Source organism: Vanellus vanellus, assembly GCF_965231255.1.
Source record: "Vanellus vanellus genome assembly, chromosome: 9".
In the NCBI taxonomy this organism is placed as follows: Eukaryota; Metazoa; Chordata; class Aves; order Charadriiformes; family Charadriidae; genus Vanellus; species Vanellus vanellus.
Window position 1 is genome coordinate 144519 of NC_138914.1, and position 15771 is coordinate 160289.

At 38.0% G+C, this 15771-nt stretch overlaps 1 protein-coding gene across 1 annotated transcript in view; it reads left to right on the plus strand.

The window, feature by feature from the left end:
• The window catches only part of LOC309675634 (cAMP-dependent protein kinase type II-alpha regulatory subunit-like), a 64836-nt gene that overhangs the window by 32254 nt on the left and 16811 nt on the right, over positions 1–15771 (plus strand). The window contains exons 3-5 of the mRNA XM_082487958.1: positions 10124–10176; positions 11768–11851; positions 15250–15356. Of these exons, the coding sequence (XP_082344084.1) occupies positions 10124–10176; positions 11768–11851; positions 15250–15356 (244 nt within the window). The remainder of the gene's footprint in view (positions 1–10123; positions 10177–11767; positions 11852–15249; positions 15357–15771) is intronic.

Here is a 15771-nt window from a genome sequence, read left to right on the forward strand (position 1 = left end):
TAAATGCTACTCCATATCTTTAGATACATAAATACTTTTGAAAATATCAGCCTCCAGCTGATTTTTTTTTTTAAATAAAATTTCATTCTCTTACTTTTTGATAGGTTGGAATTTAACTTTCTTTTTTTGAGGTGAGATGGAAAAGAAATGAATTGCTTCCACACACCCTCCTCTTTTGTTTTGAACCCAAGCTGGTTTTCAACATGTGGGTTAAAGTACAAATGAAAATATTCCCACATGGTTTGTTGTGCACAGGAAACTGAAAGCTAATACACTGGAGGGAATCTCAAAATGCATGTCACAATACAGGCTAAAAAGACAGTTACATGGTGCTATGATGTATGTATATGGAGTGACCTCAGGAGTTAGACGCACTTTTTATTTTCCTTGTGAATAAATAAGGCAGCACTTTATCACTTTTTTAATAAAAAGTTTTAGATAAAGTCAGATATTATACTCTTATACTGATTAATACACTCATGGCAAGTTTAGGTTGCTGTAACTTCAGATTAAACGTGCAATGGATTGAATAGTCCATGTAGAACAGAAAAGTTTAAACATACCTGATTTAAATATGAAAGGATACCCCATATATTTTCAAAAACTTCACTCAGTCATTGGAAACACCAGAGCACCTTGATGAGACTGTGAGTACTCCAGATAACGCAAGGCTTTAGTCAGCATGTGAAAAAAGTAGCTACGGGGGCTATAACAGGTTTAAAGCAATCTCAGTTAGGAGTTGCTGTGAGCACTTTTATAGTGTTCTCATTTAAAGAGAGACTTTAAGTCAAGGCTGGACTTTGGGACATGGCTTGTGCGTGGGTACTTTGCTGCCTGAAACACTTGCCTGATTCGGATTAGTTGTCTGAATGTATGGTTTTCCCATGTGTCCAAAATTTAAACTCACTAATCTTCTGTAATGGAAAAACACAGAACTAAGTGTTTATAAATAAAGCACACAACTTCTAACTGATAGGAAGGTCTGCCTAATCTTAGTCTTTTGCTAGGCTACTTCAACTGTGTGTTTTCTGTAAACGCAATCCAGTTGTTCAGTGAGCCACTGAAGTGGAGAGCTGACTCATCCTGGAGATGACTTGCATCAAGTCAAATAGTTACGCCTTCCCCATTATTAGCAATCACCAGGGCTCCTGAGTCGCTCAGCAGCTGCACAGAAAAGGGGATAGCTGCTGGGCTTTTCTTCAGGGCATTGGTTTCCGCTTTCCCTGATTTGCCTGTGTGCCAGGACAGGAAGCAGCCGTTTCAAAGCACGGGGACCTGGGGGCTTCCACATCATTGCTGTGCACACAATCCTTTTGTGTCAAAACCATGCTGGTTTTATATTGTTCACTGTTGCTCCAGTTAAATAGGCAATACTTGTTCCATTTGGGGTAGTGCGATTTTTCATCTACTTGGACATTCTCTAGAAATCTTTAAAAATCGTGTCTAAGTTGCTGAACCATTAATTTCAGAAATGCCTTCTAACACTTTGACATCCTTCAATTCTCTATCACGATAGATGACAGAAAGATGTGGGTAATTTTCATTGCTAAATATCTGCTTTGCTCTTACGCTCAAGTGCTTCAGTGTGCTTTTCCCAAGATACTGGTGTTTTTTTGTTTTTTTGTTTTTTTTGTTTTTTTAAATATTATCTGCCTTATTGCAGATTTAGCAATTCATCAGGCACGTAAACATTTTTGGTGCTTAATTTCTGGTTTTATCTGCCTTGGTTACATAACCATTTAGAAACGTGGTAAGTTGTATGGGATGGGCAAAACCAGAAGATCATTAAAGCAGAAGGCTTGCTTCTACAATTGTGAATCTGGGTGCTCTGAAATAGTAGCAGCATCATGTTTTCCAGGAGACCTTTTTTATGGATGACTATCTCATCGGTAAGGCTTGAACAAGGTCAGCAGCATGTTTATCCATTTCAGTCTTCTGATTTCTTAACTTGCAAGAATAAAGCTTGCTTCATTTTAATTTCTCAGGCTGCACCACATGGAATAATAATGTATAACCCTAAAACACCCTGCTGCTGTTTTAAGATTCTTTGTTTAAATGTAGTCGAGGGAGTTGGAAACAGAAGGAACAAATTTTAAATGACTGCTTAAGATCTAAGGGGCAATATTTTGGGTTTGGTTGTTATCATGTGAGAGCTGTGAACTCCTTTGATACTGCCACATAGAAAGCTTTCTTATTTTTAATTATTCCTCTACCATGATCGAAAGCTTTCTGTTGTTTGTTAGTTTTCATGAAGAGTCACCTCTTAACTGCAAGGTCCAGAGCACACTGGTGTCTGATGGGATATTGGGCTCTACTGTTGCAAGTAGAGACATGGAAGCCAAAAGTCCAGGAGCACTAGTTGTGGCTTAGTTAGCAGATGATTTCTGTGAAATCAGGTAATCTTGTCCCTTGGTTTCTCCAGCTGTACAGGAGAAGAGACTACTTGCAGAGTGGTATCTTTTATTTACAGAGTGCTTTCACAGCAAGTCCTCTGTAAATTATAGGCTTTCAAATTATCAAAAATTACAGTCTAGGAATTACGTAGAATTATTGGAGTGTATGCACAAATGTGTATTTAGATGATCTGAAGCATTTTACTGAGTTATTTTTGCCAGTGTTTTATTCTGTGAAACAAAGTAGCCTCATGACTTTATTATTATTATTCTCCAGCACCTGGCTTCTGTGGGGTGGGAGGGTACAACCCTTTAACCGCTCATGAGCACGTAAAGGGGAAGGATAAGCTAGTGCGCTTTGCATAACTCATGCATATAATTCAACAGGCAACTACGTAAAGCAAATACAATGGTACACAGCTGTTGGTTTACTTAAATAAAAAAAAAAAGGGAAAGAAAAAGCAAATGCCACGTTCATCTGGTTATACCAAAGAGGTGGGAGAAGAGCCCAAAAGAATTCTGTCCCCCAGAATCCTGCATTGGCACAATTTTTTTTTGTTTTAATTGCTCCTGGGTATGAGGAGGATTTAAATGAAGTTATACAGGCTGAGGATTCTCTTTTGAAGTTTCCTCGCAGTTCAGTAGGATGCCTCCGCTCCCACTCCCCAGTTTGCCTCTTTGGTGGGAAATGTCGTTGCATACTACATCCCAGGAGCAGGTTCTCCCCTGCGCTAAGGAGCCTTTGGCCTGTTCTTTGTCTAGTGCTGTGTGCCTCTGTAGTGTGTGGGATGGCCGTGGTAAAGCAAGGGCTGTCAGTTAACTCAGGGCGGTTTCCAGGCTGTATACTGCATGTTGCAGAAGGAGTTAAGCAAAACAAAAGAGAAAAACAAACCCCGAACACAGCTTATGTGGAAATAATAATTAAGTAGAAACGCATTGTATCATAAAAGTGCTTTATGTTTGTCTTTAAAGTCTAGTTGAAGCAATATTGTCTGCGTGTAATGCTTTCATTATATGTATGTAAAGATATAAATCTGAGACTGTGATTATTTACTTCCTGTTTATTCTAGATCTTTCATCATGAAAGTTCTCATTTACCCCTAGGGAAGTGTAATTTTAAATGCTTTGCCAAATCTACCTGTAGTGGAAAAAAATTTTAATTTGTGGCTGTGTCATTTTAATGGCTGTTCTGCTGTTATGTGTTGTCTAAATTGCTTTACTCTGTATCTGATGATAAAGCCTTTTGGATAAACGCTTAAACACATATTTTTATTAATCTATATGAATTTAGTAAAAATATCTGAAAAATGCATTCAGAATATATAAAACAAATGTACATGTGGAAATAGGTGTCGACCAATTGTCATAATTTTAAAGGACTTATTATATTGCCTGTATTTATGCATCTTGGGACAAAAGATGTCCATGACTGTAGAGTTGGAAAGAAAGCAAAGAGAAAAACATTATCATAAAAGGTGACATTTATAATTGATTATGAGTCTGTTCTGAACTCATGACTGAAATGTAGCGTGAAGTAGGAATGTGTGACACTGGCATTACAGTTTTGTCACAAGCCATTGTCACTGGAACTGTTGCATTTCTGTCTTGATGGAAAGAAAACAAGCTGGAGAAGTCTGGTTTAGACTATACTACTGGAAAGTACGTAATCTTACTGAGGGAATGGTTGTCAAAGGTTTTTCAAGGCTAGGACAGCAAGCAGTGTGATACATCATCCAGTTCTCTTGAATGCCCTGACCTCCCTGGGCAAAAACATCTCTCCAGAATTGGGCCTTGGGGTAGCTGTCAGCTCAGAGTGGGTCCTCTCAAGCTCTGCCTGTGACCTCAGTTTTACCGCTCTGTTAAAGTGGTGGGCCTTGTGAAGTACCAGTAATGTCCACATCGGACATGGGCGTTTTCAAGTAGAATTAGGGGTATAAGCAAAGCTTTGGGTAAGCCAGGTGAACGTTTTCACCTTTTTGCCCCTAAATTACCTGTTGCTGTGTATGTATGACAGTAGAGAGGCAATGCTGGCAGAGCTGGGTGAGGCAGCGTAGGATTTTAGGGCCTTACAGACTTATCAGTGTCTCATAGGCTTCTTTGCCTGATAAAATGATCTGTGCAGCTTTCCAGCCTGAGCAGGCTTTGGGACCATGTGCTGCGCCTGAACCTGTAATCCTTGCTGGACTGAGCTGGTTTGGCACAGCCACGCTGAGTGACTTTGTATCTTCGTAGTTAATCTGTAACGCAGAATAACGCTGCCTGTGAAGAACCGAATTTATTTCATTTTAATTTGCTTTTAACTTTAAATGAAATTTGAAGCTGTTTCCAGAACTGAAAATCCATTCTTTTCCTTTGCCACCTAAATTAATTATTTCTAAATATTTCTCAACTAAAAAAATCTTACACTTGATTTGACATACGTGGCCATGCAAGTGGTTGTGTGTTTAAATATTCTGTGTCGGTATTTGACAAAGATTTGAGGAGGCGTTGGTTGCTCAAGTCGCAGTCATTGTAAGTCGTGTCTCAGTTATGCCTCTTCGAGAATTAAGAATGAAGTGACGAGGTGGTACTGATGTGGGTACTCCTGCATCTGGGGATTTTCTTGTGTCACAAGTGAGAGGAAACTTCAGGTTTTTTCCAAAGTACAGAAAATCACATTCAGCTGTGCCAGTGAAGACCTATGTTTAAGCTTCCTAATTTCATCTCAACTATATCATTTTGGAAGTGCCTGCTTTAGCAATTCCGCTGTCAAAGAGGGAATGACAAGCCACTGAAGTGGTCACCTTTCCAGCTGGCATAGTGCTCCCAGAAGAGACTATGCATCTGGCCCTTGAGAGACTTACAAAATGTTTGAAGCTTTCGCAAACTCAAATGCAATGAATGTCGCCTTAAACATAGTGCAAGGTACCTGATCTGAATAAATAACTGGAAAAGTTGTTCTGCATGTGCTGCTCTGGGTGGATTTTCACTAATGGGTCTCATAGGATCCACTGGAGGTAATGCATCCTCATAAGTAAAGATGAGTGAATAAGATTTCACTCCAAAGTACAGAAGATGCTGTCCAAAATTTTAAAGGAAGTATGACAGAGCATGTCTTTGCTACTTCTTCCAATAACAACATAAATATTAACAACGCATTCACCTTACCTAAACCATAGAGTTTTCCTGTCCAAGATGAAAATTTTTTGTCTTGTGTGTGTCTGAAGGTCTTCTGGCCTTAGCCTCTTGGATAGATACTATTTTGGGGGAAAAAAAAAAAAAAAAAAAGTAACAGTGATCCTCTTGACTACCTGGATGGTATGCATTTCTCACAAAGGCTTTGTTTACATATGGGAGCTAAATGCTGAACTATTATGCAGATTTGCATAGTGAGCGAGGACATTGATCTTGACAAAACACATATTTTGCAGAACAATATTATCTTGGGAGTGATTAACTTTCATAAACAAAGGTAGTGTTTGTACTGGCAAACTTTTCTTGCTGCTTCTCATTCTCTCCCCACCCCTTGCTTCCCCCTCGCCCATCCACTGCTTATGTCATTGCTGCAGCTAGAAAGATCTTTGTTGCTTTCAGATGCTGTCACCTGCATAACAAAGCAGTGATAAGATTTGTATAATTTCTGAGCCTTCAGAAGTGTTAACAGATGTGCCTGTTCTTGAAAGCCAAAGCTAAACTAGCTGTAGAAGCTGCAGAAGCTAAGAGAGACTAAATGTAGATGGTAGGATAAAAGCCTGAATATTTTTTTTTTTTAATCTTAAAGTTTCTTAAAATTGAAATCTGTTTTTTATGTTCCAAAGCTATTTGAACTATGTGGGTAGATCTGGAAGGAAGCTTGGTCTGCATGATATAGCTGTAGTATTGGAAATACGTAATTGGAGTGTGCGTCACACTTGTACGTAGCTTTCACTGATGCATTCATGCTTAGCGTTTGCTCAAGGGCAGAGTTGTGCTGAAAATCTCACATAGGAAAGGTGTGATTTCAGAAGTCACTTCAAATTATATCAACATACTTATGAGCTTTAGGTTGCATATTAAGAAAAACTTCTTCCCCTTGAGGGTGGTGCAGTGGTGGAGCAGGTTAGCCAGTGATGCACAGTCTTCGTCCAGGGAGGTTTCCAGGTCAGCCCCAGTCTGGCATGGCACATAGCTCCCCTTTAAGTGGTAGGTTGGACTGGATGACCTTCAGAGAGAGATCCCTTCCAACTGCTGCTTCAGTGAGTCTGAAAAGATGCTACCGACACATTTCTTCAGGATAATCTTGTGAGAATAAGCTTTGTCGTGGAGTATCTGTTTTACTGGGACACTGAAATAGTTAATGTGTGAATTCACTCATGTAGAAAATAGTGGGGCAAGTATGTTTTCATTCTGTCAAGATGAAAGATCAAATGGTTTTTCATTGGGACTGGCTGTACTGTAACCTGCAAATGACTAACCTTCAGGAGTCCTGAAATTATCTTCCATAGATTTCTGATAGGGCTGGCAGAGTTCAGGGTACTTACAGGGTTTTTTTCCAGTCAGAAGAATAGAGAAGCAACACTGTTTGAGCACAAATAACATGAAACATAGTGAAGGTAAGACTGACACACAGATCTTGACAGGTAATATGTTCACCAGTACAGATTTCCACAAGTAATTTACCAATTAGAAATAGCGGAAAGAAAAATCGGACGTATTGCAACGTAAACCACAGGATGGTGTTGATGTAATGTTCGCCTTTTCTTTGCATTAGTCATATTTTAAAATATTTGGAAAATGCTGTTGGTTGTTATAATATGAGTAGGCTGAAAAGCTTTCTGTGGGCTTTCCAGCATATCACAATATTAATTTAAGCTTGAGATCAGAATTAATCATTTTTGTCTCTCTTCCCTTTTTTTAACTATCGCACAACAGATATGTTACATTAAGTGGTACAGCTCTGCCTGCAAATAAATAAAGTCCTGTCAATCAGAGCTGTCAGTTGAAGTCCAAAGTGTATGCCCTACGGTTTCTACATGAAAAAAGAAATCCCAGCAGGAGGTTGAAGAATGAAAAGTACAATGGGAAGGCTTTCTACATGACAGCATGGGAAGAAGTAGTATTTTTGCAACATTTTTGTTGTATTTCTGTGGTGCCCATTCATGGGTACTGCAGAAGTGATTTCCATGTGTAAGGAAAGGGCCCGAAGTCCTGGTCTGTATCCTTAGTGGGCTTTATGAAGCTGTGTTCACCCTTACTGGGTAAGATGAAATAGGGCAGACTTCAATGTACAAATCCAACCAAAGCCGTTTGATACCAAAGTTGCAGAGAACTGTGTTGTTTTGATTGCTGCGTGTTTTAAGATAAGGTTTTCCTCTAATGCTTTAGTCTTAGCCGTGGTAATTAAACTTGTTTTCCCAAGGAAATCTTTAAGAGAATTTCCTCAATTCCAAAGCGTATTCTTAGCAATAGTTTCCCTCCAGTTGAGGCGGGAACAAAATCTAATTTGCAGCTTAATATTGAGAATGTAAATGATAGAATGATATAATGAAGTACAGTGATCTTTGAATTGATAGATACACAGCTTGAATGTGCTTATGTGCCAGGTACTTTCAGAAATGTACGGAAGCGCATTTATAGTACGTACTATAGTGCATAATAAAGAATTGAATGCTAGTTACTGGTAAGATATGCTGGTTGTAAAGAAAAAAAGATACTTTTATCTCCAGCTTTACCATACTCTTTAAACCAAGGAGCCTTTCTTTTAAGAAACTGTTCATTATTAGAAAATACAAATCTCTCACAATAGACTTTGATCCTTACTGTAAAATAAAAGGAGGAGGAAAGCTTTCACACCAAAATGCTAATAATGTTCTCTTTGTTCGTGCCTTTGTATTGCATATTAAGTGGATCTTTGCCTATGAGTCCAAGTTCTGCGGCTTTACGGGCATCTACCTTCCCATAATACAGTCATCTTTGCTCTGTGTGGTGGACTATACTTTTTTTTTTTCAGGGAAGAATGTTTTTGATCCTTTGTAAAGTATCTGCTCTAAATGTGGGTAGACCACTCTGTTAAACTAAAAGTATGTGTTTGTTGTAGGTGCACTGTTAGTATACTGTTTCTGTATTGCGAAACGGTGCAAACCAGAAGAGGCAGCACGACATTGGGTTTATTGTATGAGCAATAACTACTCTTTAAATTCCTAATGATTATATGATTGGATTTTTACATTGTGGTGTGATAAATGGAAACCTTGTGTTCTATTCTAGCCACTTCAATCTCTCCAGGAAAAAAAGAAATTGCAATCTATTTTGCTAGGAAAGACCTATACCTTTTAGCCAGGAAAAGAAATTGCAAGTCTTTCCTAGCAAATTATGCTGGACTTGTGCATTTTTATAGTCCTTTTGAAGGCTTGGTGATAAAGTCAATAGTTCTCAAATTACTTTTTCAAATTACTTGCAAGTTGCTGAATGCTAGGCCTTCTAGATTTTTATTTTTTAAAACCTGCTTATTTTTATTTATACTTTCCAAGTCCATTCAGTGGTTAGATGTCATTGCAGCGAGCCTCTGGGCATTGTGCCAAGTCTTCAGTGTTGTCGGGATGCTGGATAAAGTACAAAGAAAAATGCTTGTCTGTGTTTCTTTGTAAAATTTTACAAGTAGCATATAGCATCAGAAGTAAGACCAACCTTATTAAAGTAAAAGCAGAACTAGATGAAAACAGGCCTGACTCTCACTTTCTCTGGCTATTTGTACAGCTAGTTAGAATGTAGAGTTCACTTTGACATGCAAGGACTGCAAATATCTGCAAATTAATAAGAAAGTCTGAGCTAGAGACGTAGGCTTTTGGCAGCCAAAGGTGTCTGTGTTTAATATTGCAAGATTGTGTAACAGCATAACTGTGAAGATAAGCCTTTTCTGAAGTATTGAAAACGAACAAAAATAGGTTGAAATTTTAGAAGCTCACCATTATCATTGCCTCTCTTAGGGCTGATCCTGTAGTTATGCTTGGCAGAGCCTTGTTCCTCTGCACTACAGTGTATGGTTTCCACACAAGTCCTCAACCTTTTTTTAAAAAATAGCTGCGTGTATTTTTTTAAAGTTGTTTTTATATCACAACTTGACAATAATTTGATTCAAATATGGTAAGATAGGAGCATACGGGGGAGAGGACTAAATGTTATTTTTTATCGTAGAATATACTACGGTCAAGCTGATTGTTCGTTTCCCAGGTTAATTTCTGCGTAGACATGATTTCTGTGTGTAGAAAAAAACCTCAAAATGTAGATGCTCGCTTGGAAATCTGATTTGAAGTGAAGTGAGTGCCACATGCTCCCTTGTACTCTTTTCTTTCTTTTTTGTGTGTGTGTTTTGCTATATACATTGCACTGCAAAGAGCAAAACAATGTAGCTGCAGTATTCTTCTACTGCATTTTAGGGAAGATGTTTGTAAATGAGTCTGAGTGGAGATTGTTATGCTTTGATAAGAATTGAAAGGGATTCTGTTGCATGCTTTGGAGTACTGTTAGGCAAGATTACTTTCTATTGTAAGTCACAGGCTTTTTACATGAGAGTTTGAGAGCAGCTATGCCGTGCCTGCTCAGAGAATGAATAGGATTTAAGCCTCTGACACTATAACGACATAAAACCAAAAGTGCTTTTGTTTTTCCTGTAGGGAAATAAAATATAGGAGACGGGAATTTGAACTTGATTTGTTTGATCTTCTTGTGTAATTGTTTCTTTTTACTAATCTCCTCTCTCTTTTTCTTCCAAGTATGTGCTGAAGCTTTCAATCCAGATGAAGAGGAAGAAGATACAGAACAAAGGGTAAGAATGAGTGAATTGCATCATGCATGGTTCTCTCTGCAGTTTGACAGGCAAATGTCTGTACGTCACCTTTTCCTTACCACTTGTGCATTTTGTTCTGAGAGGCTGTGTGGTGTGCTGACATTGACAAAGTGACATTGTCCTGAAATTTAGGGCTGTGTTGTCTCATGCACTTTTTTAGTCACTATAGCTTTAACTAATTTTACTTCAAAGGACTTAAGAGCTGTGCTTAATTCTACCATCTATAAAAGTTTGGATATTTTCCTTTTTAATTATCTTAAAGGCTTGTTGAGGCAATTCCTAGAGCATAAATGCTGTTGTGAAGAATTAGTTAAGCTTTACCACAGCTGTTTCTTAATGGGTGCTTAAAATTCCTCGCATGCTTTTTTACTGCCTTTCTTGTCAAAGCAGTTCTGCCTGGGTAGGAGAAATACTTTGTTGAAATATTTTGAGTCTGTGGCCACCTGTTGTTCTATTGTTTTTGGAAGTTGGGCATTTCTAGGAATTGCAAGTCCGGAGACTGTGATTGTATTTCTTCAGAGCTGCTTTTATGTTAGAAAATCCTGTAGCCTGGCTAGTGAGGGTCAGTGTTTTCTCTCTGGAATTCTGGTGTTCCATTTTCAGATTCCATCTCAAGGATGCTTACACTTTTGCAATGAAAACCTAAGTCTAATTTAATTTCTCCTTAAAAAGAAGATACTTCATAAATAAGGTGCTATAAAAAGAAAGAAAGAAAAAAAAAAGACTGTGTGTCTGATCATCCAAATGCTTGTAAACCTGGATACCTTTATTCCATGAAAAGTCTTAATTTTCCTGACTGCTGATTCAATATTCAATTTTCTTTTAAACTAAGGATCTGAGATCTGCTTAACTTTGAACAATGAATTTTTAGAAAAGCCTACTAATGCAATGTTTTTTTCAATCCTTGTTATTCCAGAAATATAGTTAATGTGGTGACGTGAGGTAATTAATATTTTTATATGTGCTTTCATAATTAGCCCCCAACATGCACATACATAAATGTTGCTATGGTAGTGAGTGTTGGTTCCTTTAAACTGATGAGATGTTTATAATTGGAAAGAAGTAACAAAAAAAATCTCTCAAATAGCAAAACTTTTATTTCAGTAATTGGGAAAAAAAAAAAAGACTTTTTTTTTTTTAGATTACTTCTGTATTAGATGGGCTGAGATACCTATGTATCATAAAACTTATATACTACCTGTATGCCAGCAATAAGTGTATTGGGACTAATATAGCCAGAGTTTACAAAGAAAACTGTTGACTTTTTCCTCTGCTCTGAGTGCTTGCCTTGACTATTATCTGTGGCTGTGTTAGAAGGGAAGGGAAAGGAAAAGACATCCTCTTCTTTCTTGACTATTATTTTGCATGTGTTAATTGTGAGCATAATATATTCTTATGTCTCTTTCTGTCTTGCATTGTATGTTTATGTATAAATACTGTTTATGCAAAAAAGAACTGTATACTTTGACACTCTTAAATTGTGTTCTGCTTTTTCACTGTGAAATGAAGGTTCAGTCTATAATCAGAATTCTTTGCTGTCATGACAGTTTTGTTTTACTTTGTTTTAAAGGTAGTTCATCCAAAAACTGATGAACAGCGATGCAGACTGCAGGAAGCATGTAAAGATATCCTGCTCTTCAAAAACCTAGATCAGGTAATATCATTTTAAGGATATCCTAACTGGAGTTGATGGTTTGTAGGTACAGGTAATAGCTTGATCTAACAGTCCAGATGCTTGTTTGCATTATGATAGTTCATGAAGTATTAATTATATGCAGGCTGGATTGGGACGTGTGTTTGGAGGTCAACAATCAATGAACAATATAAGCAAACATGTCAAACTGTCAGTTACCATGATTGTCACATCCTTCTCCCTGCAAATTATTTTTTTTTCTGTTAAAGAAAAGTGTGATTTTTTTTTTTTAATTCTTTTGCTTATCTTTCAATATTTGTTGTGGGGTACCATTGCATCTGATTTCCTTTTCATTGGGAAACAGTTCCTAATTTTATGGGCAATTTAAAAAGGAAATTATGTACATAACTGCGATCGATATTGAACACTGTCCACATTTGCATGGTTCCAGATTGCTGCACCTTTTTCTTAAATGCCAGTGTGTCAGTAATTTTTTCTGTAAATGAATGTAAAGTAATGTTTTTAGGGTGTTCCTATTCTTACTCATCTTATTTTTTATTGCTGAAGTTGGTTATTAATTACTCATTGCCTCAGCATTGAGGTTTAATGATGAGCACTTAGTAATCTTAATTGGTATGAATTTTTTTAATGAAGATCATAGGATAGTTCAGGAACAGACCTTTGGAGATCCTCTAATCCAGCCTCTGAGAGGCCATAGAATGAATGCATCTCGTCTCTGGTCTGGTGTTTCCACGAAAGCAGAACTGACATCTCTACTACAGGTTGGGGAAGAAGGAAGGCTGTTACACCAGCAATGGTCCCAGCAGCTTCCTGGTTCGAATCACTGAACTTTGCCTGAGCTAAGAAAGGATGCACGTGGTAGCTTATGGTTTCAGAAACGCTGCTCAGCTTTCCTTGAAAACCAGGAGGTTCTTCCAGTTCTTGGTTGCTGTACAAACCCCAGGAGTCATTGTACTGCATTCTCAAAATAATTGTTGAAAGCTTTTGATTGCAGCAGGCTTGAGGAATTGACGTTCTGTCAAAAAGTTTCCTTGAAAGCTGTCCTTTCCAAGACTGGCCTTTCACTGTTCTGGGATTCTTGTTGTTGTTACGCCTATTTACTTAAGACATTTTAAAGGTTTCTTTTGCAAGTAACCTGATGGTGTACAGTAAGAAATGAAACGTATTGAAGAAGGTTCAGCAGCTCAAGGGGTATATACAAAATGTTATCACCATTTCAATTGAGTAGGCTAATCTTTAGCTTCCAGCAAAATCACCCAGAGCAAAAATCAAGAGCCAGTTTATATTCAAATACAACTTTGAAAAACAAATTTGATGTGAGAAAGTGGGCTTGGAAAAATAGTGCTTCCTGGGAAAAGCTTTCTAAGCAGCTGAGAAGTAATGGAAATGATCTAAACTGCAACTGTTAAAAACTCAGGCTTTAAGATAGGACATAGCTGAAAAAGATGACTGCAGTCCATACATTGAGTATAGTATGATAAAGGGTACTTAGCAGGGAGGGGAGAGCTTTCCTAGTAATAGGTATAAAGGGAGTATGGAACTTGCATCCTTTCACCCCTCTTCCCAATAATTTCTTTTCAACTCCCTCTTTATTATGTGACTGGCTTGGAAGGTTGGCTGTAGAACACCTACTGAAAGGCAGAATGCGTGGCTGCTGCTTTTGCTAAATGTATATTGTCTGTTAATAATTGTGAGGAACACTTTCAAATTAAGGCCCAAAATATGTTCTTTTGCTTTGTAACCTCTAAAGTGTGTCATGTAAAACTGTTAAATGCAAGCAAACAAACCCAACAACAACAAAACTGCATAAAACCCCTTTAGGAGTAAATATGATCGTGTGATTCAAATGTCCTGGCCAAATTCATCCCTTTTCTGCTGGTTGCATCTAGGTGAACCATGCTGAATTTACGCCCAGTGACTCAACAGCCCTTTAAAATATCTTCACTTGCATGAGTAGTTGCTGTAGAGTCTACTGTGTCTTATAAATGAGTTTGTAGAATCCTAGTTACAATTGAATTTTGTACTGGGTGAGAGCAATGACTGTTATCCTGACCAACAAGGCCCTGAGCATGCACAGTACCCATATTTAAACCAAGAGGGGTTTTGTACAGTTCAGAACTCCAAGGAAGCTTATCCTTTTATTGACAGAAGAGCTTGGTGTTTTATTTACTTAAAATAAGTCTTTGCCTGTTTATCCTCCAAATAAAGCATTGTTGAGTTAGAGTATTTTTAAAAAGCTTTTTAAAATCTGCATTGCTTGTTTTCTGATAACTGTTACTTAACTGCATGCCATGAAATATGTGGTTAAAATAAATGGCTTTCATGTAATGATTGTTTGTTTAGTTTAAATATCAGGAGAGTTTTTAAAGACATGAAAACAGGATTCTAGTGAAAAGATAGGCAATATATTCAATATAGTGGTGCCTACAGGTGCTGCAATGATTATTCCCAACTTAAGCAGTGCAGTAAATATTTCAAGTGTATCCAGCAGCATAGAGACTAGTTTGCATGTTCACACAGTATATTTTTAGAAACGCAGCTGTGATCTACAACTTTGAACATCTGGTCATTGAAAATGCAATGAAAGTCTATTGTTAATGGACTTTGGAATAAAAAAAAAATGGTAAAGCAGCTCAGCATCGAGGCAGGGTATTTATATGGTGTCATCTCTCTTGGCCTTCACAGCTTCCCTGGCTGTGCTGCCTACAAAAAAAGTTTAGTCATGGCTCATCAGAGAAACCTAGCTCGAGTCTGCTGTGCAGACCAGCATTATCCCATTTTCTGTATGTGCTCCCCGTCTGTGCCTAGCTGATCTCATCTTCTGTTGCAATTGCAGGTTCTCTAAGACCCCAACTATCTAGGGAAATAACTGTTTATATAGGGTCTTGTTCAGTACAGTCCTGATCATCACTGGGGCTCTTAGGTGACGACAGTACAAATAAGTTACTAGTAAGTCATGGTGCAGTTTCTAGACATACATACATATGAAGAAATATGTGTACTGTTGACTTAAATCAATAGATATCCATTGCAGTGAAGCTGTGTCAGCTTATACCAAGTGAGAGCTTGCTGTATGTGTGCGCTTTGGCACTGAAACAGCATGCATAAGTTAAGACGTTTGGACATAAGTTTGACACAATTGCTCTTCTGTAATGGAAGTATCTACGTTTGTCTGCATTATTGAACTTACATTAATAAACTGAAAACAAGTGAGATAATACTGGTATGAAATGTTGATTTCCACTAGTACTTGTATTTGCCTACAGTAGAAATAATGCAATGCATGTTGCACTTCACTCTCCAGATTAAGTCAAAAGAACTCGCCCTTGTCTGGCAATAATCCTGAAGTGTATCTTCTGAGAGTTTTTTTTATGCCTCGCTCCCTGCTCTTTTTGTAGGAGCAGCTGTCTCAGGTCCTTGATGCCATGTTTGAGAGGAAGGTGAAACCTCAGGAGCATGTGATTGACCAAGGTGATGATGGAGACAACTTCTATGTCATCGAGCGGTAAGCAGCTGTACCTTTGAAATGTAGAGTATATAAGTGACAGGGAATGCTTACTGCAGGACGCTTTCTGAAGGAAACAACTTTTTGCACTCTTCCTTTGGTCTTTCCATTTTCCTGTTTAGGCCGCCATTGACTTTTGGATCATTTGCCCAGGGGCAATCAAATTAGAGGTGGACATCTCAAACCTGCTGGGTTTTAATACATTCTGTGTGACTGTGTTAAAACTCAAATACCACTTTCTCTGAGGGAAGGGATGCAGCATGAGCTTGCCTGCGATTTGTTCAGTTTAGCTTTTCTGCCCATTGGCATGCGCATAGCTTAAAACCAGCCATATTACATGCTGTCTCTAAACCAGTTTCTTTCTGAAGAAGGGAGAGGGAAAATCAGCAAAAGAAACCATATGGTAAGGGAAGGG